Below are 24028 nucleotides of genomic sequence, written 5' to 3' on the forward strand. Positions count from 1 at the left end.
GCCCGCTGCTGGCGCTGACCCTCTGTTGCCACGTTGCTCTTTAAAAATGGCTACCGAGACTGCCAGTGGCGGTCTTGCGAGACTTGAAGTCTTGCGAGTCCGCCCTTGTAAGTCTTGGCAGCCATTTTAAAGATGGTGCGGCAGCAGAGGGTCAGCGCAGGTAGCAGGAAGGAAACACTGGGGATCTTTCCTCCCCCAAGAATCCACTAGACTATCAGGGTGGCTGCCTTTAGGTATGTGCTGGGACCCTGCGGCTCGGGGGACTGGGGGAGGAGGCCTGGAGTAGATGGGGTGGGGACTGTAGGGAGAATAATGTAAAAAAAAAAAAAAGTATTTTCAAACATGCCAGCTTATGCATATGGAAGTGCACAGAGGAAGCATAATAAGTGAATAACTTTTCATAGGTAGAGTAATAATTTCTTATATATCGTAATCGGTGTGTCATTTGGAGGGGCTGGTTATAGGGACACCCTAACCCTGTTACATTGGTAAAGAGATTTTTTTCCTCCTGGTAAAGGGCTTCTAAAACAGACATGAGAATCAGGTGCTCAATGTTCAGAGTTTCTATCTATTTACTTATTTATGGCATTTTATCCCACATTAAACATGAATTAGATTGGAATCTGGCAGCATTAAAAAAAAAATTTTTTTTTTGGAGAGAGTAATGCATTGCCCCCCCTCCCCAGGCTCTCTCCTCGGGTACAGCCAGCTGTGCCATAGGGGGGGCACAGAGGTGGACCAGGGAGAGAGCCTTTTGTTAAAAATTTACCAGCACACCACCGTGCCCACCTATGTCTACATACAAGGAGTGAACCTTGACCCTGTCATTGTTAGGGCTGGGAAGAGGGAGAGGTTCTTTAGAAAGTGGAAAAGGGCTTCTTGCCTACTCAAAAGGAAGACTGTTGCTAAGGAAAGCAAGGATTTTGAGCAGAACCACTAGCCTTTCCTGGTCTATAACTCCATGCTTCTCAAAAATGAGACTTAGCTGCCCAGAGATGAGGCTTAGGCTTGTCCTCAGCTAGCCGCCCGACCTTGGAATCTCCCAAGTTTTTAGCAATCTTCTCCAAATCCACACCAAAGAGTAGTTTACCCTGAAAGGGCAACCTTGCCAAATTGGATGCCACATCAGTCCAATGCCTCAATCATAGCCAGCGTCATGATGAAATGACTAAGGCCATATTCTTAGCTGATGCTCGTAGAATAACGTAAAGAGTGTCTGACAAATAGGACAACCCCTGACTCTAGGGTAGGAAAAAGTCTGGAGGCAAGTCCAACGTGGACAATTGTTGAATTCACGATAAAGAAGTCCTGGTTACAAAAGAAGAAATTGCTGCCTGAGAATTTAACGCAGCTAGTTGAAATGCAAGATTCAAGGAAGCCTCAAGCTTGCAGTCATGCATATCTGTTAATGCAGTGCTGCCTTCAACATGGATAGTGGTACGTTTAGTAACCGCCGCAATAAGGGCATCCATCTTAGGCAGAGCAACTTCTCTAAATCAGACAGCAGCAGGAGATATAATTTGGACATAGGGCAAGCCATCCAGGTTAGAATCATGGGTCTCCAACTGAGTTGCAATAAGCTCATGCTTAGCCTCATGAATATGGAAAGATACCTGACATAATAGATGGAGAAGGACCAGAGGACTAAGAAGCAGGGGAAAAATGTTTAAGCCTCCATAGATTTTGTGATCAATAGAAACAACTCCGCTCTCAAAAACAGCCTAGCTACAGTAGGATCATCACCCCCGTCTGCCTCTGAAATGTCCAAGTCAGGGCCATCAGCAGAGCTAGGACAGTTGGAATACACAGATAAAACTTGCCTGCTGGAGATAAGAGAATACTGGATTGGTTGCTAAGTGCAAGAGCTTATGAGGCACAACTCATTAGTTCTCTATCTCCACCTGCTGGTGGATGGCCACAACCCATTTGTCTGGATGGATCCTTGGGATGTAATGGAAGCTGCATTCACTACTCTTGAAAAAACATATGATAATTAACAGGATAACATTGGGATGTTCACCCAGACAAGTGGGAGAACAAATAGAAATGGAACAGACAGTGGATGTATTCAGGTCTAGGCTGGAGGTTTGCACTTTTAGTGCTGTTTTACATCTTGACCACTTCTCTACAATACATTCTCCTAGACACTCTTGCCAAACACAATTACCTTGACTAGACTGCAAACTCTGGGGATGGCCTCTTATGCATGTCTGTACAATGTTGTATATGCCAGTTATTGATTTGGAAAATGAGAAGCGTTGGTAGTAAGATAAAATATTTTTCTATATTGTTTTGTCCTTAAGCATATTTCTTGGTCATGCCAAAACTTACCTTTTTGCGTGGAAAGCCAAGTGGCTGAATTGTATAAATGCCGCATCAGAAGTTTCTATCTTGCCAACTTTGTAGTGCTTAAAAAAATTATCTAGACTTCAGGCTACTTCTTTTCATAATGTTTTATTGATGCTTTTGCCTTCTGTGTAAAGGATCCTGACACTGACTTTCTGAACAAGAGAATTTTCTAATAGATAACATCAAATCCCCACACAAAACACCAATAGAAAGGTGAATGGTGTATCCAGAGTCCATACTTAGGTTGTCCCTTACTGCTAGGCATTTGGCAACCATTCGTCTCTTGCTGTTTTCTGGTTAGCATTGCTTATTTATTTATTGGTGCTTATATATCACATAATCTGAATATTGATTATTCAGTTCTAGGTGGCTCACAATAATTAAGACTAGAAATGTATACAATATATTTTTACAAGTATGAAGAAAACAAAACAGTAAGATTTTGAAAAGAGCAAACAAAGATATCATAACATTTGCTGCTTAGTTCATTGTCTAAGAATGCAAAAATTTGTTAAAAAGAAATGCCTTGAGAAATTTGCAAAATATTAGATAGTTGTTAATCCTTTTTATTTCACTAGGGATGGAGTTCAACCATTTTGAACCTGTGAGATCTCTCTCCTCAATATAGATTTATATGTGATGTTTTTCTAGCTAGGAAAATGTAGTATTTATTTATGACATTTATATCCCACATTATCCCAAACAAGTTTGAGTTCAATGTGGCTTACAATAAACAGTATTGGATACATAACAAAGAATAATGCACAAGAAAGTAATTTGTAGTAAGAATCCAATTTTACAATACAGTATCATAAACATGCTGGGATAGCTATGGATGTTTTAACATTTAGAAAATCTATTATGAATGACAAATTGTACATGAAGCTAAGAGAAAGTTAATGGTAAATAGAGTAATAACCAATTCAGGTAATAATTAATTGTTTGAGATATGGTTGTTCTTTGTGAGGGTTTGTTTGAACAATATAATAATAGTATGAGATGGTTTCTTGATCTAGTAGACGTACTTTGAAGGTAGGTAAATCTATCAGCTTTATCATGTGATCTGGGCTCATGCCATAGATAATTTTGTAGATGAATGTACGTGTTTTAAAGATGATTCTGGCTTTGATTGGTAGCCAATGTAATTTAGATAACAGTGGGGATGCCCTATCGAATTTTGAAGCTTTGCTTCTAGCTGCAGTATTTAGGGTAGTTTGAAGTTTTTTGATGAGGGATTGCTTATTCCCTAAATAGACATGAGTTGAAGTAAGCTAATTGTTAAATAACTAATGTTTGTACAAGGGAATGAAAAGTAGAAAATGGGAAGAAAGATCTGATTCTTTTCAGCTTCCATAAGTTCTAAAGGTTTTGAATACTACGGAATTAACTTGATCTTCCCAGAATAGGAATTGGTCAATGATGATCCAAAGAATTTTCAAATTATGTTCCAATGGATAGTTCGTCTGATTGATGGTAAAACTGTCTGATTGTGGAAGTTGTTAGGACTAGAAATTATGATAAATTTAGTTTTCTCCCTGTTTAATTTTAGATGGAAAGATGTTGCCCATTTCTCCATGAGATCTAAGCAGTGCTTTTTTTGTGCCGGTGTGGCGTACCGGCACCTTTTTTGAAGGTCCGATGGCTCTCCTCCCTCCCCCCCCCCCCGAGCTAACCTACAGGGTCCCTCTGCTACTCCGTGCCGCCAGACGACCCTCCTGCCACCTGACTCGGCCGGCACCTGACCCAGCATTTAAAAAAATTCTACGAAGTGGAGGCCCGGTGCTGGCATCTGAGAGTAAAAGAAGAAAAAATCGCTTCGTCGGCCAGCCTTCCCACTCTGTCCCGCCCTCTGATGTAACTTCCGCAAGGGCGGGACAGAGTGGGAACGCCGGCCGACTAAGCGATTTTTTCTTCTTTTACTCTCAGACGCGAGCACCGGGCCTCCGCTTCGTTGAATTTTTTAAAATGCTGGGTCAGGTGCTGGCTGGGTCGGGTGGCAGGAGGGTCGTCTGGCGGCACGGAATAGCGGAGGGACCCTGTAGGTTAGTTCGGGGGAGGGAGGGGGAGCAGGGGAACGAGGAGAGTCACTGGACATGGGTGGAGAGCAAGGGGGACCGGGGAGGTTGTTTGCTGGACACCTGGACATAGGTGGATGGCAGGGGAGGGCAGGGGGGTCGCTGGACATGGGTGGATGGAGGGGAGGGGGTTTCTGGACATAGGTGGATGGCAGGGGGGCAGGAGGGTCGCTGGACATGGGTGGATGGAGGGGAGGGAGGTTTCTGGACATAGGTGGATGGCAGGGGGGACAGGAGGGTTGCTGGACATAGGTGGATGGCAGGGGGGACAGGAGGGTCGCTGGACATGGGTGGATGGAGGAGAGGGAAGGGAGAGAGAGAGAAGAAATGCTGGACATGGGTGGATGGAGGGGAGGGGGCAGAGGAGGGTTGCTTGCTGGACATGGGGGATGGAGTGAGGGCAGGGGGGGAGAGGAGGGTTACTGGACATGGGGTGGATGGAGGTGAGGGCAGGGGGGAGAGGAGGGTTACTGGACATGGGTGGATGGAGGAGAGGGCAGGGGGGAGAGGAGGGTTACTGGACATGGGTGGATGGAGGGGAGGGAGGTTTCTGGAAATAGGTGGATGGCAGGGGGGGACAGGAGGGGTCGCTGGACATAGGTTGGATGGCAGGGGGGACAGGAGGGTCGCTGGACATGGGTGGATGGAGGAGAGGGAAGGGAGAGAGAGAGAAGAAATGCTGGACATGGGTGGATGGAGGGGAGGGGGCAGAGGAGGGTTGCTTTCTGGATATGGGTGGATGGAGGAGAGGGAAGGGAGAGAGCAGAAATGCTGGACATGGGTGGATAGAGGGGAGGGCAGGGGAGAGGAGGGCTGCTAGACATGGGTGGATGGAGGAGAGAGAAGAAATGCTGGACATAGATGGAGGCGAGGGAAGAGTGAGGAAGGAGATGAGGGAAAAGGAAGAGAGGAGAAAAACTGCACATGGATGTAGAAAATAGGCAGAAGCTGGATCCACTGGACAGTCAAGTCTGTGGAGGACCCAGCTTTTACTTATGGATGTAGGGCAAGAAATGAAGAAGAAAGACGGAAAGTAAAGAAATAGATGGAAAGGAAGCCCTGGAAACGGAGCTAAGAGGACAGATAGCAGCAGAATTGGATACAGGGCCAGCATGATCAGAAAAACAAAGTCACCAGACAACAAAGGTAGAAAAAATCCTTTTATTTTCATTTTAGTGTCTGGAATATGTCCAATTTGAGAATTTACATTTGCTGTCTTATTTTGCACTGGGTATACTGGAGCAACAGCTTAAAGAAATTATTTATAATGAAAAAAAAAAATCACATTATTTTTTTCTCCTATACTAGTATAATATTTTCAATGATGTCTGTTTATATGTGCTATGGCTGGTATAAGGGGTGTGGCTAATGTGGGGTGGCTATAATAGGGGTGGAGTCATATGTGGTGACTCCGCCCACAATGAGTACCGGCACCTTTTTTTCTACAAAAAAAAAGCACTGGATCTAAGACTGATTGAATGTTGGAGAGGATATCCTGAATTTGAAAGTCAAAGGGAAGATAAATAGTCATGTCACTGGTGTATATAAGAGACTGCAAACCTTTAGCCTCTAGGAGGCGACCTAGGGTTCCACCATGATGTTAAAAAGAATGGGAGATACTTGAGATCCCTGTGGAACTCCACAATCTGGGGGACCAGACTGGAGAGGTGGATCATCCCATTTTGATTTTGTACGTTCTGGATTTGAGGAACCTGATAAACCACTTATGAACATCTCCACAGATGCCCATTGCATTAAGAATTGTAGATAAGATGTTGTGATCTACCACATCAAATGCACTGGATTTGTTGAATTGTAGTAAGATAATCCTCCTATCCATGCTTAAGATTCATCTGAATTCAGATATTAATGTAATGAGAGCCATTTTCATACTGTAGCTGGGTCTAAATCCCGATTGTGTGTAGTGAAGTAAGTAGAAGTGTGATATGTATTCCATTAGTTGTTTTCCTACCAAGCCCATCCATTACCTTCACGAACAGGGGTATTGAAGCCACCAGTCTGTAATTGGATGTTTCATTCAATTTACCTAAATGATTTTTAGGAATATGAATTATATTTCCCTTCTCAGCTGGAAAGGAGACACTTTTTGATATGGAGCATATGTAATTATGTAAGAAGTTAATGAAGAAGTCGGGGGCTTTGGAGAGAATGCAGCTAGGGCATGTATCAAGAGTACAATGTGAGTGTGAGTATTTGCTGAGGAAGGATCTGACCTCTGTGGAGGACTGAAATAGGACCAAATCCTATCAGTTTTTATGCCTTTGCCTGAGCCCAAAGTGGGTGGGCACAAAATTTTCTCTGCTCTGCCCTACCTGCACCTCAAAATATAAATACTTTAGCTAATGAGGATCCTCAAGCTCAGTCAGCTGAAGACTTTCTCTGAAGGTGGCCAGAACTCTCTTTTACCAAGCTTGGCAGGCAGCAGCAATGACCCTAAGCCACTGATGCCAGCACCCCACACATGCTTAGCTGTCGATGGCTCAAGGATGCTGTTGCCAGAGCTTGGTAGAAGGGAGTTCTGGCCGCCTTTGGAGGAGGTCCTTAGCTGGGGATGTCTGGGAATCCTCACCAGCTATACAGCAAGGGTTAGGACTGGTGTTAGACCTGCTTGTGCCCAGGTCAGGAAATAAAGGAGAGCTCCCCTCCCCGATTCCCTCTCCTCTTTGCCTCCCCTCCAATTTCCCACCTGCCATTACTATCACACCAACAGACCCTCACCAAATACAGAACAAGGGATCATAAATTAGAAATAAAAATATTTAGACAAAAATTGAAAAGGAACCCCAAGAAGTTAAACATAGCATTACTGCAACACTGGAGACCTAAAACAGAGATGCATTTCCTTTTCTACAGAACACAATACAAAGACATTTGCTATGCACATTTCCAAAAGCTAACATATTCCATTTAAAACATTCAAAATAAAATGCTTTGTTTCTACCTTTGTTGTCTGGAAATTTTATTTTTCCATCTTGCTGGTTCCAATTTCTCTTTTCTGCTTTCCTCTCTGCTAATTTTTCTTCAAGCGGCTGCAGTCCATTTGTCTTTTCTCCTCTCTCCTGTCTGTTCCCTCACTATTCCTGCATCTGACATGTTGGTCATTCCTTTGTAGCTCTTTTCTGCCTCTCTCTCACCCTTCTTTGTCTCCTTTTTACTTTTCAACTACCTATCAAATTTCCATCTTCTTCTTTCACCCACTAGCTCTCCCATTCCCCATCTCTACTTTCTTGCTCTCCCATTCCCCATCTTACTCCTCCCCATCTCTACTTTCTCTTTTTATCTTTAATCTACTTCCCATTACCATATTTCTACTCTCTGTAATCACTATCTCTCATTCATTTCCTTGCCCTCTCCCACAGGGTTCCAACCATTCCCATCATCTTCTCCCTCCACCCTTCTAACCAGCATCTGATCCCCTCCCCACCCCACCATGGTAGCCTTATATTTTCCTGCCCCTTCTCTCTTCATTCCTGTTAAATAGTAATAGTAGTAGTCCTCTCCCCCATGGCCCAGCATTTCCCACCTCACCACCTACTGTGTACCTCTCATCCACCCCCATGTCTATCTCCCCCTCTCATTCCCACTGTCCAACGTCTCTCTCCCCTTCCCATACAGCATATCTACCTTCCTCCCCTCTACCAGCATGTCTAACATTTCTCCCTTCCCTCCATCCCTATGCCCACCATTTTGCCCTCCTTTCCACCCCTATGTTTAACATTTCTTCCCCTCTCACCACCTATCCCCTCTCTATGCAGCATGTCTCCCTCTCCTCCACCTCATATGCAGCCAAGACTTCTCCCTTCCTGACCCCTCCACCCCTTTACTGGATCTCTCCCTTCTTCCCTATGCAGCTTCTCCCCCACCCACCATGCCTCATCATTCCATCTTCCCTCCTCCCTGTGCAGCATCTTTCCTTCCATCTTCTTCCCCCCCCCCCCCCCATGCAGCTGCTGTCCCCGTCTTCCCTCCCCCATCCAACATCTTTTCCCCATCATCCCTTCCCCCGTGGCGTGCCACAACTTTCACCCCATCTTCCCTCACCCTCGCAGGCCCGCCCAGCAGCGATTCCGATCGCAGGCAGCTCCTTCGGCTCGCATACGCTGCCTGCCGGCTGCCGCTCAAATCTCCTTGCAGCTACTAAGCAGCAGTACTAACCCGGAAGCAGACAGGCTTTGGTTATGTGTGAGTCGTCCTGACGTCCTGCACGTAGGAATGTGCAGGATGCCAGGAGGCCACAGAAACAGAATCCTTCCAGATCAGCAACATGCGCGGAGACCGGTGCTGAAGAGGACTTCAGCTGGTGGGGGTTGGGGACCCCAGCCAGCAAAGGTACCTGATGGCGGGGGAGGGTTGGCGGTGGGAAAGGGGGGGGGGGGTGGGTCAAAAGGGGAGGGGTAGCAGTGCCGGGGGAAGGGTCAAAAGTGGTAGCTGTGGTGCAGGGGGGGGGGGGGGGCGTGCGGGGCTAAAATGTGCCCCCTAACCTCGGGCTCTGGACCCCCCTCCCACCAAAGTCTGGCTAAGCCCCTGCAGCAGCGGGAGCCTTGCTTGCTCCCTAATGCTGCATGCAAGGATGTACCACTGCTGGGTGGGCCTAAGCCTATGCTGGGAGGGCCCAGGCCCATCCGTTGGTATGCCCCTGCCATGTTACCAGCCTTGGCTAGTACACTATTGGTCCATATACAGATTATTAATTCATATCTGAATCTGGAAGCTTTTAGTATACCTAAGATTTATTTAGCCCAGCTTCACTTAGGGCCTCTTTTACTAAACCATGCTAGTGACTCCCCTTGTGGCAAATGTGACAACACCCATTCAGAATGAATGGGCTGCGGAACATTTGCCATGCTGGGAATCGCTAGCATGGTTTAGTAAATGAGGCCCCTAGTTTGCCAGTTCTGTCTATTTTAAACCAACAAAATCTGGAAATATTGATCGTTGCCTTACTGACCTAAAGAATAGATTACTTTAACTCTCCATGGGGTTCATTTACAAACAGAGCACACTAATGACTAATACACAGAACTAATTGTATAAAATTAACCCCAAATATAAATAGCACCTATTAACTATATTACCTGGGGCTGCAGTTCGATTAAAACTTTTAATCACGATTAATCACATAATTAAAGGCGGGGCATAGCCAGCAGTCCATTGGGGGAGACACAGGGGTGGACTGGGGAGGGCACACATTTTCCTCCCCCTTCCTCTCCACTGGGTATCATACCTTTGCTGGTGGGGATGCCAAAGCCCTAACAGTTGAAGAAATCCACTGCCAAAGCGGCCCCCTTCCTCCCTGTACTGCCTCAGGAGCAAGGAGGTCAGTGGGGTGCCTCCAGCCGCCACTCCCTGAGCATGCTCAGTTCATGTACAAACTTAGGGAGTGCAAGCATTGGCGGCTGGAGGCATGCCACCAATTTCCTTGTTCCTGAGGTAATACAAGGAGGAAAGGGATGACTCAGGCAGTGGACTTCTTTGGCTGGCGGGGCTTCAGCTACCCCACCACCTCACCCGCAGGTCCACTATCTTTCTCTCTCTCCCCCCCTCTATGAGCCCAACATCTCTCTCTCTTCCTTCTCTCCCAGCCTCCTCCTATCCAACACTTCTCTCTTTCTTCCTTCCCTCCACCCTCTCCACATCGGGTCCATTATCTTTCTCTCTGTTCCCTCCCTCCCTCTGAGCCCATCTCTCCCTCTCTTTTCTCCCACTGTCATCCTCTCCCACCATTTCTTCCTCCTATTTTAGCCCTGTCAGCGGTTCTCTCTCAAGTCTCCCTTTCCCTCCACCCAATGTCTGGCATCTCTCAAGCCTCCACTCCCCTCATGACTCTCTCACCCACCCCTCCCCCTATGGCTCTCTCAAGTCCTCCCTCCCCCTTGCACCCACCTGTGACTAGCTCTTCCACCCCACCACACCCACAGAGGTCTTCGGCATCCCAGACCTGACCACGGGTCAACCTCTCCTTCCTCGCACAAGTCTTCAGCCTCCCCTCCGTGGGTCTCCCTCTCCCTCCACACCCACAGAAGTCTGGCATCCCCCACGCAGGCCTCCCTCTTCCCCTCCTCCCCCCTCCCTGCACCAATCTTCAGCTATCCATTCCTTCCCAAATCTGACCGTGGGTCTCCCTTTTCCTTTTCCCCTCCCCCTGCACCACACAGTATCTTTGGAACCCGTATGTCTTTGACCCTTCAGGCCTGTGGCAGCCGTAAGGAAAGGCTGCCTGCGGCCTGTACCGGGTCTTTCCCTCTGACCTTTTGCAAATAGGAAGAAGTGTCAGAAGGGGTGGACTGGGTCAGAGAGAAAGGCCTAGTGTAGGACACAGGCAGCCTTTCCATATGGCTGCCACTGGTCTGAAGGCTGAACACTTGTGGTTTCCAAAGGTACTGGGGGGGGGGGGGGGGGGGGGGAGGATGCAGGGGCAGAAGGGAGACCGAGCTGTGGGAAGCTCCGGGAGGGAGGGCGTGATGGCGGGCAGCACGCAGCCAACTACTAATTGAGATTAAATTTTTAAATTGAGATTAATAATTAACATGTTACCCATGGAATTAACAGTGATTAACGTGTAGCTCTAGTATTAACGTATGCTGTTAGTAAATACACCCTCCCTCCATATGCGGGATGTCCACTGAAAATCATTAAGAGGCTTTAGATAATTCAGAATGCACCTAAATGTTGATTGGATGGTTTGAAATACATGATCCATATAAGTCTTACTGATATGCTTTTCTCTGGCTAGGTCTCCATATTTTATCTCAGCTGGTACTGTATCTCAATTTTTCCCCATTTTAAAGGCTATTTTTATTCTTGTTCTTTTAGCTATATATGGGGTGAAATGGTTTATGGGATATATTTTTATTATATTTTGCATTTTACATCATTATTCTACTTTCAGCTTTGTTTTGTAAAGTTAGTTACAGAACCAGAAATAAAACAAATTATTAATTTCAGATGTCAGAGTTAATTCAGCTACTAATGTTAAGCGAACAACCAAAAAAAACCACTATGAAACATCCTACACATGGATAAGGTATAGATAATTTTTATATTTTCCAAGCATGATGTATAAAATATATGATCACATGTACATACATACACACACATACCTGAACAACGGCTGCTGCGGATGGAGACCCTGAGGCAGATGATGATCGGTGTGTAGTAGATGGTGGTTTTGTAGCACCCTGTGTTCCACTTCCTGTCCCCCCAGGAAGGCTAGTCCTATTTCCACTCGAATTAAGGCTGCCCCTATTACTAGATACACTTGCACCAACTCTACCCAAGTTATTCTTGTTGACAGTTCCAGAAGAGCTAGACAGCTTGGGTGATGAACTGCTAAGTTTAGGTGAAGGGTTGGGAACCTTGGCAGAGGGGGTGACTATTTTGGGAGAGCTTGTTACTTTTGGGGAAGGTGAGACCAGTTTAGGTGAAGAGCAGGATATTTTGGAAGGAGGGGTAGCCAATTTCAGAGAACTAGCTGGTTTTGGGGGAGGGTTAATCAGTTTAGTAGAAGAGGTGGCCTGCTTTAGAGAAGGGGTGGCTAGTTTAGGAGATGAACTGGCCAGTTTAGAAGGTTGGAGATTTTTCACTGGCTGAACACCTGATGAACGGCTGGAGGACAGTAAATTCATTGCAGGAGATTGCCTGTGGATATTTGTTCCACTGGCTGTTTTATGGTGGGAACTGCTTTGGGCAACTGGTACATTAGAATTGGAAGAACTGGTTGAACTGGTGGACTTAGTAGAAGGGACAACAGAATAGGGAGATTTGAAGCCAGTGGAGGATACCTGGGGTACAACTGACTTTACTAAATAGTTACTAGAGGTAGAAGGGCTTGATGTCCGTGAGACTAGTGAATGAGACCCCTGAGAGCTACTTCCAGCAGAGGAAGTAGAAGATACATGGTGGTATGTCGATTGCTTCTCTGGAGTTTTCAGAATAGAAGATGAAGAGGAGAGTTGGGGACTGCTAGTTAATCTCACTACTGGGTTCGTGTGAGACTTGCTAATGGTCGCTTGCAAGGGGGACACATAATTCTGTTGTATTGAAGTCTGATGTACTTTAGTCACTTGTGACTGTGAAGAGGAGGAAGTATGAGTCTGTGATGAGGACTTAATCTGTGATGCTGTTGTTGCTTGTGATTGAGAAGAGGAAGAAGTGGAGGAAACTTGAGCCTGCAATGATCTCTGTAATCCTTGCTGAAGTAGCTTGGCTGGCAAGGGCTCCAAGGAAACTTTTGGGTTTTGAATAGAAGATCCCGCAATGAGGCCAGAAGTAATAGCAACCTGTGCTGCCAAGTCCTGGGATTTCTTTGGTATGGACCCTGTGTGACCAGCAATGAGACTTGATGAATGAGGTGAAGGGGACTGTTCCTTTTTCGGTGCAGAGAGAGGCAATTTGCTCATGATGGTGGCAAGCTTTTCTTCTCTCAATGTGGTTCGAGGTCTAGACGTAGGCGTTTCGAGGCTGGAACTAGCTGGAGGGCCCTTAGATCCATTGTTGAGAACAGCTAATGCCTCGGATACAGAATCTAGTGAGGATGGGTTGAAGGATAGATCCTCATCAAGTGAATCATCCACGCAAATGGTTTCAGGGCCTGGTGTACAATTGGAACTGGCTGCAGAAGTTATGGGAGTAATAGAGTTTGAGGCAGGAATACGGATCAAAGTCACCGAGGGTGTTGAGGTTCTCTGTTCCTTCTTTGGACTAGATTCCTAGAGTACAAAAAAAAAAAAGGTATTTATGTAATTCAATTCTTGTGCCATTCTATGCAATATCTTAGACCTGCAGGCATATAAGAGAGACAAGTTTCAAACAGCCCACATAGTTGCAAAGTCCACAAGTACTTTCACCCACATACTTTGCACTAATTCTGAAAGGGAAAGAAAGAACACATTATCCCTTTGAAAACTGCCTGAGTAGACAGATGAATCTAATACAAAGTAGTACCATTTTTTCCCCTCTAAGTATGTTTTCTATGCCAAATCTGCATAATTTTGAAAATGCAAAACTGTGCGCACTATTGCCTCTGCTTAATGGAGTCAATGTACTATTTTTGTGGGTAAACTTATGTGTGTACTTTTACCCACAGAAAGGTGGGCAATGATCACAATCAATTTCCAGAGGTAAATCGCTTCTGAGAATTGTCCGTCTGTAATGCATTTACTTTATAACATTAAAAGAAAAAAAAAAGGAGACGGGGCAGGTACTGTGGAAAATCAGAACAGCACATAGGAAGTTATTTCAAACAAGGATTTCCAAATACAGCTTGTTTATTGAAAATCAATAGAACCATGTACAATACCCGATGTGGCTATATTTCGCCAACCTGGCAGCATTAGGAATTTGGAAAGCATTAGAACAAAAAGAGTACACAAGCCATTGCAAACAGACACAGCATATCAAATCACTTCTGCAGGATAGTCATATCTTCCCTCTTTCAAACCACAATTAAATTTCTCTCTACCCATCCTTCTGCTTTGGCCACATTCAATCAGGAGTAGAGTAGTGTTCAAAGCAGCAGGCTCAGAACCAGGAAAATCAAGTTCAAATCCCACTGTGACTCCTTGTGAATTTGGGCATGACAGTTAACTTTTTACTGTCTTGGGTATAAACCTACATTGTAAGCCCTCCAGGGACAGAAAAATATCTACTGCACCTGAATGTAACTTGCCTTAAGCAACTAAATGAAAAGGGAAAGAAATAGAGAATAAAACAAAGAATATCCTAAGGTCTCTTGTCACTTCATGTGTGACCACATTTACCAGAACTGTGTGTAATTCTGGTTGCCACATTTCAAAGATGTAGCAGAATGTAGAAAATTTACAGAGAAGGGCAACCAAACTGATTAGGGGGATGAAACAACTCTCTTATAAGAAAAGACTAAAGAAGTTAGGTTTCTTCAACTTGGAGACGAGACAGCTAAGGGGAAATATGATAGAGGTCAATAAAATACTGAATGGAGTGGAATGGGTAAGCGTGAATAGATTGTTTACTTGTTTACTAAAATGTCCAAATTGAATAAAATATATTTTCACACAATACATAGTTAAGTTATGGAACTCACTGCTAGATGATGTGGTAAAAACAGTCAGCACAACCAGGTTTTAAAAAGTTTGGACTCACTTCTGGAGAAAAATCTTTAAACTGTTACTAAGGTAAACCAGGAGAATGCCTCTGATAATCCCTGTGGGGTAAGTAGCATGGAACCTTACTACTTTTTGGGATCCTACCAGGTGCTTGTGACTTGGATTACCCACTGTTGGCAACAGGATATTGGGTTGGATGGACCTCTGGTCTTACCCAATATGGCAATTTTTAAGTTTTTACATTAAAAAAAAATACTGTTGTGATGGAAATTTACTAAGGACTAAATGAAACTGTTTGAATTGTTCCTGGAAATGTACAGTTACTCTTCTGTAGCTCACTGTCTTACTCCTATGAGCAGTGGCTATATATCTGCTCTACAATCTGAACCAGAACCTAGTGACCTTGATAATGGATATACTACACATGTTCTCTTCAGAATTGTAGGACCCCATGTGTTCGATTTTTCTAACAAGGAGACCTCTAGAGATCCTTTTTGATCCATCCCCTTAATATCCCCCACATCCAATTTCTCCAACTATGACAAGATATTTCCAGGGATCCCGTGAGCAGGCTCCCCACCAGAGGGCACTTTCAATCCTTTATTTCTACAAAATATGGTGAGGTTGCCTTATCATCTGATTCTAACCCTTGGCCTCTTTAGATAATCTTGGTGTCCTATGGACATGGCTGCCCACCTCATCCAGACAGTTCATTTTGAACCTCTAAATGACATCTGGCAAATGCCAATCTTAAGTGCTATCAGAAGCTCAAAATCTGGTATACGTTCAAAATCTAAGTCTCTGCTCACATTCTAGTTACAGTGAACAAACAGGTATCTTAGTGACTATGTTTAATTCTCACATCACTGCTCAGCAGTTTCATCACTGATAAAAAGTGTGATACCTCATCTGGGCAGTCTCTGTCTCTGGGAGTGGAGGAGTAGCCTAGTAGTTACTGCAGTTGACTTTGTTTCCGGGGAACTGAGTTCATTCCCACTGCAGCTCCTTGTGACTCTGGGCAAGTCACTTAACCTTCCATTGCCCCTGGTACGAAGTAAGTACCTGAATATATGTAAACCGCATTGAATGTAGTTGCAAAAACCTCAGAAAGGCGGTATATCAAGTCCCATTTCCCATTCCTATCATACATTTTCTAGAACTGTTGCTTGGTTCCTACAGAATGCACAATTGCGTAGGTCTAGACTTTGCAAAGATGCCCACAGCCATCCACTGGATGGCCCCATCCCCATGCACAAGAGAATAGTTTTTTTTAGTAAGAAAGTTAGAAAGACTGTAAATCTCAAAGGACCACTGCTCATCCACATCTCAAAGAGAGATAACCTTTTCTATCAGCTGAAATGTTACCAGCCACATAGCTGACCATAACCATACCAATGAAGGAAAGGGCCTAGAGATTCCAATCAATGGGGGACCTACTACATCTGTCACATCCAAAAGCAATTTTAATTGGACTATCCACACAAACCCATGGGAGATTGCTTTCCATGAAGCTTAGACTGTGATAATAGATGAGTATGCAAAATCTTATACATGGATCTTTTGTTCTTGGTCCTTCAATGCACACTATCTCACACCATCAAGACATTTTATCTACATGCAAATATTTTAATTCAAAATGTCAAGCGAAGCTGTGTGACCAGAAAAGGGCTCTATGTATAGAAAACTGCAAATCCTGAAGAACCTGATGGACTGGTAAGGCGATGACTTCCTCAGGCACTTCACATGCATGAAGGATGACACAGAAATCGTTCTTGTTACTCAGAATAAAGCTAGAAGTCAATGAAAGTACCTTGGTTATCCTCTGTAAAAACTTCAGATAGCAATGCTCTTCTGGCTGTCCCTCCAGGACAAGCAGGTAGTGATGTGATGGAGAATCATATGGACTGAGGGGGCTCACTGTTATTGGGACTAGGTCCCAGTCATGTGAACAAGGTACACTGAGGGGCGAGCCTCACTGTGACGATGGGAAAGAGAGATTTCCAGACAAATAAACAAGATGAAACAAGTAAAGGGGGGGGGGGGGGGTGTCTGAGAGTCATGTGAGTTTGAGCCAAATGGGTTTTCTTCCCGTGAAGGATAGCTACTGTTTCTGACATGAACTTAGTGAGGATTTGAAGTAGTGAAAAGTGATCAGGTCCCATGATAGAATGACTAAAGGCCCTGATCTGAGGTGGCCCGGTAGGTGTGGGAGATGCTGGGCTACCTATTCTCAGGTGTTTGGTACAATAAACAGAAGGGAGCGCAGAAATAACTGAACTCACTCATTTCTTTGACTGGGCAGGTTAAGCAGAAACAGTGCTGAAAGAAGTAATAAACAGGGCCACAGACCTTTATGTAAAGAGAGTAAATAAAAGCAAGGAGAAAAAGGAAACCGATATGGTTCTCAAAGCAAGTGGCTGAGAAAATAAAGATTAAAGAGTTAGCGTTCCAGAAATATAGAAAATCTCAAGAGGAGGAACACGGGGAGGAATACCGGATGAAACTAAAAGAAGCCAAGAGAGAGGTATGTCTGGCGAAGGCGCAAGCGGAAGAACAAATGGCTAGAAATGTAAGGAGGGGAGACAAAAACTTCTTCAGGTATATTAGTGAAAGGAGATGACTAAAAAGGGAATTGTGAGACTAAAAGATACAGCGAAACGCTATGTAGAAAATGATGAAGAAAAAGCCAATTTGCTAAATAGATACTTTTGTTCTGTTTTCACTGAAGAAAATCCTGGGGAAGGACCGAGAGGGACTGGCAAAAGTACACCTGAGAATGAAGTGGATAGAGCACCGTTAAACAGAAGAGAGTGTGTATCAACAACTTGGAAAGCTAAAGGTGGACAAAGCCATGGGACCGGACGGGATCCACCCCAGAATTCTGAGGGAGCTCAGAGAGGTTCTGGCGGGTCCTCTTAAAGATTTGTTTAATAAATCCTTGGAGACGGGAAAGGTTCCGAGGGATTGGAGAACGGCGGAGGTGTTCCCTCTTTACAAAAGTGGTGATAGGGAAGAAGCTGGAAACTACAGGCCGGTAAGCCTCACTTCGGTTATTGGAAAAATAATGGAAGCCATGCTGAAGGAAAGGATAGTGAATTTCCTGGAAGCCAATAAGTTGCAAGATCCGAGACAACATGGTTTCACCAAAGGGAAATCGTGCCAAACGAATCTCATTGAATTCTTTGACTGGGTGACAGGAGAATTAAATCAAGGACGTGCTATGGACGTAATCTACTTAGATTTCAGCAAGGCTTTTGACACAGTTCCCCACAGGAGGCTCTTAAATAAACTAGACGGGCTGAAGATAGGATCTGAAGTGGTAAACTGGATTAGGAACTGGTTGACAGGCAGACGCCAGAGGGTGGTGGTGAATGGAGTTCTCTCGGAGGAGGGAAAGGTGAGTAGTGGAGTGCCTCAGGGATCGGTGCTGGGGCCGATTCTGTTCAATATATTTGTGAGTGACATTGCCAAAGGGTTACAAGGTAAAGTTTGCCTTTTTGCAGATGACACCAAGATTTGCAACAGAGTGGACACCCCAGAGGGAGTGGAAAACATGAAAAAAGATCTGAAGAAGCTAGAAGAACGGTCTAATGTTTGGCAATTAAAATTCAATGCGAAGAAATGCAAAGTAGAAATCCAAGGGAGACGTATGTGTTAGGCGGGGAGAGTCTGATAGGCACGGACGGGGAGAGGGATCTTGGGGTGATAGTATCTGAGGACCTGAAGGCAACGAAACAGTGCGACAAGGCGGTGGCCGTAGCTAGAAGATTGCTAGGCTGTATAGAGAGAGGAGTGACCAGCAGAAGAAAGGAGGTTTTAATGCCCCTGTATAAGACGTTGGTGAGGCCCCACCTGGAGTATTGTGTTCAGTTTTGGAGGCCGTACCTTGCGAAGGATGTTAAAAAAATGGAAGCGGCGCAAAGAAAAGCTACGAGGATGGTATGGGATTTGCGTTCCAAGACGTATGAAGAGAGACTTGCTGACCTGAACATGTATACCCTGGAGGAAAGTAGGAACAGGGGTGATATGATACAGACGTTCAAATATTTGAAAGGTATTAATCCGCAAACAAATCTTTTCCGGAGATGGGAAGGCAGTAGAACGAGAGGACATGAAATGAGATTGAAGGGGGGCAGACTCAGGAAAGATGTCAGGAAGTATTTTTTCACAGAGAGGGTGGTGGACGCTTGGAATGCCCTCCCGCGGGAGGTGGTGGAGATGAAAATGGTAACGGAATTCAAACATGCATGGGATATGCATAAAGGAATCCTGTGCAGAAGGAATGGATCCTCAGAAGCTTAGCTGAAATTGGGTGGCGGAGCAGGTGGGGGGGGGGGGGGGGGGGAGAGGGGTTGGTGGTTGGGAGGCGAGGATAGGGGAGGGCAGACTTATACGGTCTGTACCAGAGCCGGTGATGGGAGGCGGGACTGGTGGTTGGGAGGCAGGAAATACTGCTGGGCAGACTTATACGGTCTGTGCCCTGAAAAAGACAGGTACAAATTCAAGGTAAGGTACAAATTCAAGGTAAGGTATACACATATGAGTTTATCTTGGGCAGACTGGATGGACCATGCAGGTCTTTTTCTGCCGTCACCTACTACGTTACTATGTTATTTATCCTGTTTGGTATCCCCAGAAGGTTTGCTGCATTCTGAAGACTTGAGAGAAACATGCTTTGACTTTTTCCCTCTTTAACAGAAACCTTTAACATGGCTGCAGAAGCCGTATGGAGGGCAGAGGAATGTAGTGTCAGGGAAGATGAAGGAGTAGGAGTAGAGTTCCTATCATGGTGCTGAGAAACATGAATTTTGCGAGTCCCAGCAGGTATTGAGAGAGGAACTGCTCCTGAAGGACTGCTGGAAGCCGCCGAGTTAAAATTTGTACCTGGGAAAGCCAAATCTGAGCTCTGAAAGGAAGTGATGTCATTATCGCTGTCATGATGCGGCTGTCTGCGGAAGTGATATAGTATCACTATAAAAAGCTGGAACAGTAAAGAAGAACCGCTTCTGACAAAAATCTGTGAGAGAACAAGTACCGGAGGAAAATCAGAAAAACTACTATTTCTATAAGGGAAGGAGGAGGAGGGTTATGTCTGGTGTGGCCAGTAGAATAGCTAGATTGAAGCTAAGTGGGCAGGGTGCTGCAGGGCAAGAAGTTCAGCATGAGAGTAAAAAAAAAAAAAAAAAAAGGACTAATTACTTACATCTGGAGGAGGGCTCTGAGCATTCTGGCTCCTCAGATTATGTCACCAGCATATGTGCCTGCATTTGTCTGAGGGTCCTCCTTGAACAGAATAAATCAGCTACACATCCCCTCACACCTCCACATAATGGCTGAAGCTATTTACAGTTATACAGCAAACTGTGGAAGAACAACTGGAACTCAGGTGGAACATTTGCACACACCTGTAAACCCTTCTAAGTTTTCTGAGCTCTGCGACAGCATATCTGAACTTGTGCTGTGAAGGCAATGACACCTATGCTTAGGTGGTACATATTACTGTCCATGGAGAGCTCCTGTTACAATTAACCTTATTTTCTATGCTGCAGAAGCTGAAACAATTTCTTCTATAAAAAATGAACTGGGCCATTTTGGGGGGAGTACTTTATTTCTCTCTGGAACCACTGATCTTATGTTATCTGACCCATTTTTGAACAGGTGTCGTCTTTTCATGTGTCCCACACTATATTTGGTCCTATTCAGTTAAATTTTCAAAGAATGATTTCTGCCCCACCCCCCCAAACAGACATTTGACTTCTTACATTTATTTCAAACATTCCTTTGGTTGGAAAGAATAAAAAGAAAAAGGAGGTTGATAACTTGTATGGAAATGAAATAACATTTTGGGTAGTTTATCCTTGTGCTTTATCATCTGCCACTAATCAGAGTGAGAGGACTCCTATAAAACATGACTCATTTATAATAATAGAAGTCTGGAATAAATCATTTTAAAAAAGTACAATGAAGTTATTAGGTGTGATTATTTTAAACTTTCTTATAAAGAATATTGGAAGTGGCAAGAATCTGTCACTACTGATGGGGGATATTGGATAAGCTGACTTTAGACATAAGAAAAAAACATGGCAGAAACTACAATTTGTGTAGAGAAAGAAGAGTAATCCTTTAGTGGTGACTTACAAATTAGATACAGAACATGTTTAATTAAAATGAAAACTTTGAAGGAAAGACAACTTATGAGGAATGAGCCTGTTTTGTTTGGTGAGGTTCTGACACAGGTGTTTATTTTGAATCTATGCTTGTGTGTACCTTAGACCCAAATAGCATCCTAGAAAGTAGATTCCTTTAGTTTTAGGTAGAATGTCTTGTAAGATGCATTAAATAAGTATACATTTAAAGAAGATAAGCTATTTAAAATAGAACTTCACTGCTGCAAACAAGACCACAAGCCCTTTGCTTTAAACAATAAAACTCTTTGCTGAATGTTCTCCTCCCCCCCCCCCCCCCCCCCCCCCACCCTCAGGGAAATACTTACCTTCGTTTTAGGTTTTGGTGCAAGGATAACTTTCTTCTTTGCTCTGAATAGGAAGACAAAGAAAACATTCATTAAAATGTAAATAAATCTCAAAGGTAGCAAATCTTCATGTAAAGCAGTTTGTTCTTCATTTCAAACCCCTGGGTATTTTGCTACAATTATGTACTTTGACTTTTCCATGTAAAATAAAATTTGGATCTAACATTTTTAAAACCTTGCTTTTTTCAAAATTACACAATGAAAATGAATGAAACAAAATTCACAAAAATGTATTTTTATATTTAGCAGCACAAATGGAGCACAGAACAGTTTCTGCATACCAATATGCCAATTTTTATTTTATTTAACATTTTTCAAGTCAGTTATAAATAATTTTTTTTGGTTATATAATTTTCAAGGTACTCCGTCATAATAGCCCTGACAAAATAGCCTCGACAAAACAGCCTTGTAACAAAATAGCTACTGTTTAAGGAAAATATTCTTCCATCAACATGCTAATTAAAAAAAATAACAATATTGTCATTATTTTCATAGTCTTACCAACCTTATCCTGTTTGGCAAGGTAAGATTATTAGGAAAAAATGTAGTGCCATATTCTGGGTAGCCTGATGTCAGGGGGCTAATTTGTCAAGGGTTATATATTGTGGGCAGGCTGTTTTGACAGGAGCTATTATGTCAGGAGCTTTTTTTGTCGGGGTGATTTTGTCAGGGTTATTTTGACCAGTTACCAATTTTCAAGTGCATAAAATTCGCGACCTCCCACCAAACAAAAGCCAATACTAAAATATGGCACCAAAACCCTGAGATCTACCTGTATAACAGAAGCTCTGCGTGTAAACAGATGCATAAATCTGATAAAGGAGCTACCTACTTGTTCCGATACAACAATGCACTTTAAAATATTTTTTTTTCTGTTATAGTCTGCAGTGTTGTGTTGTCAGAGATACAATGCAAGGTTAATCAGACACACAAGTGGTTGATGTCATTGCACGTCACTGGGACAGAACAGCTCTTCTACAGCTCAGAGTGTGAAGTTATGAACATATGTGGCCCTTCTCATGCTTAAATCTCTCCTTAGTTTCATAGCTCAACATTTAGTGCAATTCTTGGTGAGGTTGTAAGAGGTGGGTTTTCCACCAACAAACAGAACTGAGAGAGGCACACAAGAGGGTTGTGCTCAAGCCAAGGGCTGCTCATATCTTTGACAGTAAATTCATAATATAGTAAATGACAGCATAAGTACTTAAGTATTGCCATACTGGAACAGACCGAAGGTCCATCAAGTCCAGTATCCTGTTTCCAACAGTAACCAATCCAGGTCACAATACCTGGCAAGATTCCAAAACAGTACAATACATTTTATGCTGCTTATTCTAGAAATAAGCAGTGGATTTTCCCCAAGAACATTTTAATAATGGTCTATGGACTTTTCCTTCAGGAAGCCATCCAAAACTTTTTAAAACCCCGCTAAGCAAACTGCTTTTACAATTCTCTGGCAACGAATTCCAAGTTTAATTACAAGCTTTGTGAAGAAATATTTTCTCCAATTCGTTCTAAATTTACTATTTTGTAGTTTCATTGCATACCCCCTTGTCCTAATATCTTTGGAAAGAGTAAACAAGTGATACATGTCTACCCGTTCCATTCATTATTTTATAGCCCTCTATCATATCTCCTCTCAGCCGTCTCTTCTCGAAGCTGAAGAGCCCTAGAGGGGCATAATCGAACGTTGCCGGCCAAATAGATCGCCAGCGATCTATGTTGGCGGCGGCGCTACAGCTGGCCGGAACAGTATTATCGAAAAAGATGGCCGGCCATCTTTTTTGTTGATAATATGGTTTAGCCCGGCCAAATGCCGTGGAGATGGCCGGGTTTGTTTTTCAGCGATAATGGAAAGTTATGTCGGCCATCTCAAACCCCCGTCAAATTCAAGGCATTTGGCCGTGGGAGGAGCCAGCATTTTTAGTGCACTGGCCCCCCTGACATGCCAGGACACCAACCAGCCACCCTAGGGGTCACTGCGGTGGACTTCAGAAAAGCTCCCACGTGCATAGCTCCCTTACTATGGGAGCTGAGCCCCCCAAACCCACTACCCACAAATGTACTGCACCCACTAAAATTGCTCCAGGGACCTGCATACAGCCTCGCTGCTGAATAACTTTGGCACACCTGAAGACTAATCTCTCTGAAAAAGTCCTTTCTTGAAATAAGCACGTTTACTCACAGTTAACTGCAGATCAGAGGTTGGGCCCCACTGGCAAAGAGTCCCCTGGTACTAAGATTAGCAGTAGGTCAGAGCTGGCACAATGAATGCCCTCTTTCAGCACCATTCAAGGTAAGAACTACGTTCTCTAACGTGGGTAACACAGGAAAGGGAACTAAAACTGGCTTACAAAAATGGCCACTACCGCATGGACTACAACAGGAAACAAAACAGGGCACACTCTGACCCAGTTAGCAGGGAGGAAAAGCACCATGGGAGTAGACCCCAGTACCCTATACCCACCACAATGCATTGCTAATGTGACTCTGCAGGGCACCTAACAGAAAAGGTGTCACACTCACCCGAGAGCCACATCGCAACCAGGGAAAGGCTGTCGGAGGATACAACACGTTCTGCTATCATGGAGGTGGGTACGGCATTTAAGGCTGGCATACAGGCTGGCAAAAAAGGTTTTTAGTTTTATTTTTTTAGTATGGAAGGGGGTTGGTGACCACTGGGGGAGTATGGGGAGGTCATCCCCCATTCCCTCCAGTGGTCATCTGGTCAGTTGGGGCACCTTTTTGAGGCTTGGTCGTGAAAATAAAAGGACCAAGTAAACCCGGCGAAATACTGCTTAACGCCGCTTTTTTTTCCATTATCGGCGAAAGCCGGCCATCTGGTAACCACGCCCATGCCCCGCCTTCGCTAATCTACCGACATGCCCCCTTGAACTTTCGCCGGCGAAGCGACAGGAAAGCGGCGATGCTGTCAAAAATGCTGCTTTCGATTATACCGATTTCGCCAC

At 44.2% G+C, this 24028-nt stretch overlaps 1 protein-coding gene across 2 annotated transcripts in view; it reads right to left on the reverse strand.

The window, feature by feature from the left end:
• Nucleotides 1-24028, reverse strand: part of UBN2 (ubinuclein 2) — a 371797-nt gene that overhangs the window by 62472 nt on the left and 285297 nt on the right. For both annotated transcript variants that reach the window (XM_030207117.1, XM_030207109.1), the window contains exons 11-12: nt 21021-21063; nt 11546-13153 (exon numbers count right to left, since the gene is read on the reverse strand). In XM_030207117.1, coding sequence (XP_030062977.1) covers nt 11546-13153; nt 21021-21063 — 1651 coding nt within the window. The remainder of the gene's footprint in view (nt 1-11545; nt 13154-21020; nt 21064-24028) is intronic.

This window comes from Microcaecilia unicolor, chromosome 1, assembly GCF_901765095.1.
Source record: "Microcaecilia unicolor chromosome 1, aMicUni1.1, whole genome shotgun sequence".
Taxonomy (NCBI): domain Eukaryota; kingdom Metazoa; phylum Chordata; class Amphibia; order Gymnophiona; family Siphonopidae; genus Microcaecilia; species Microcaecilia unicolor.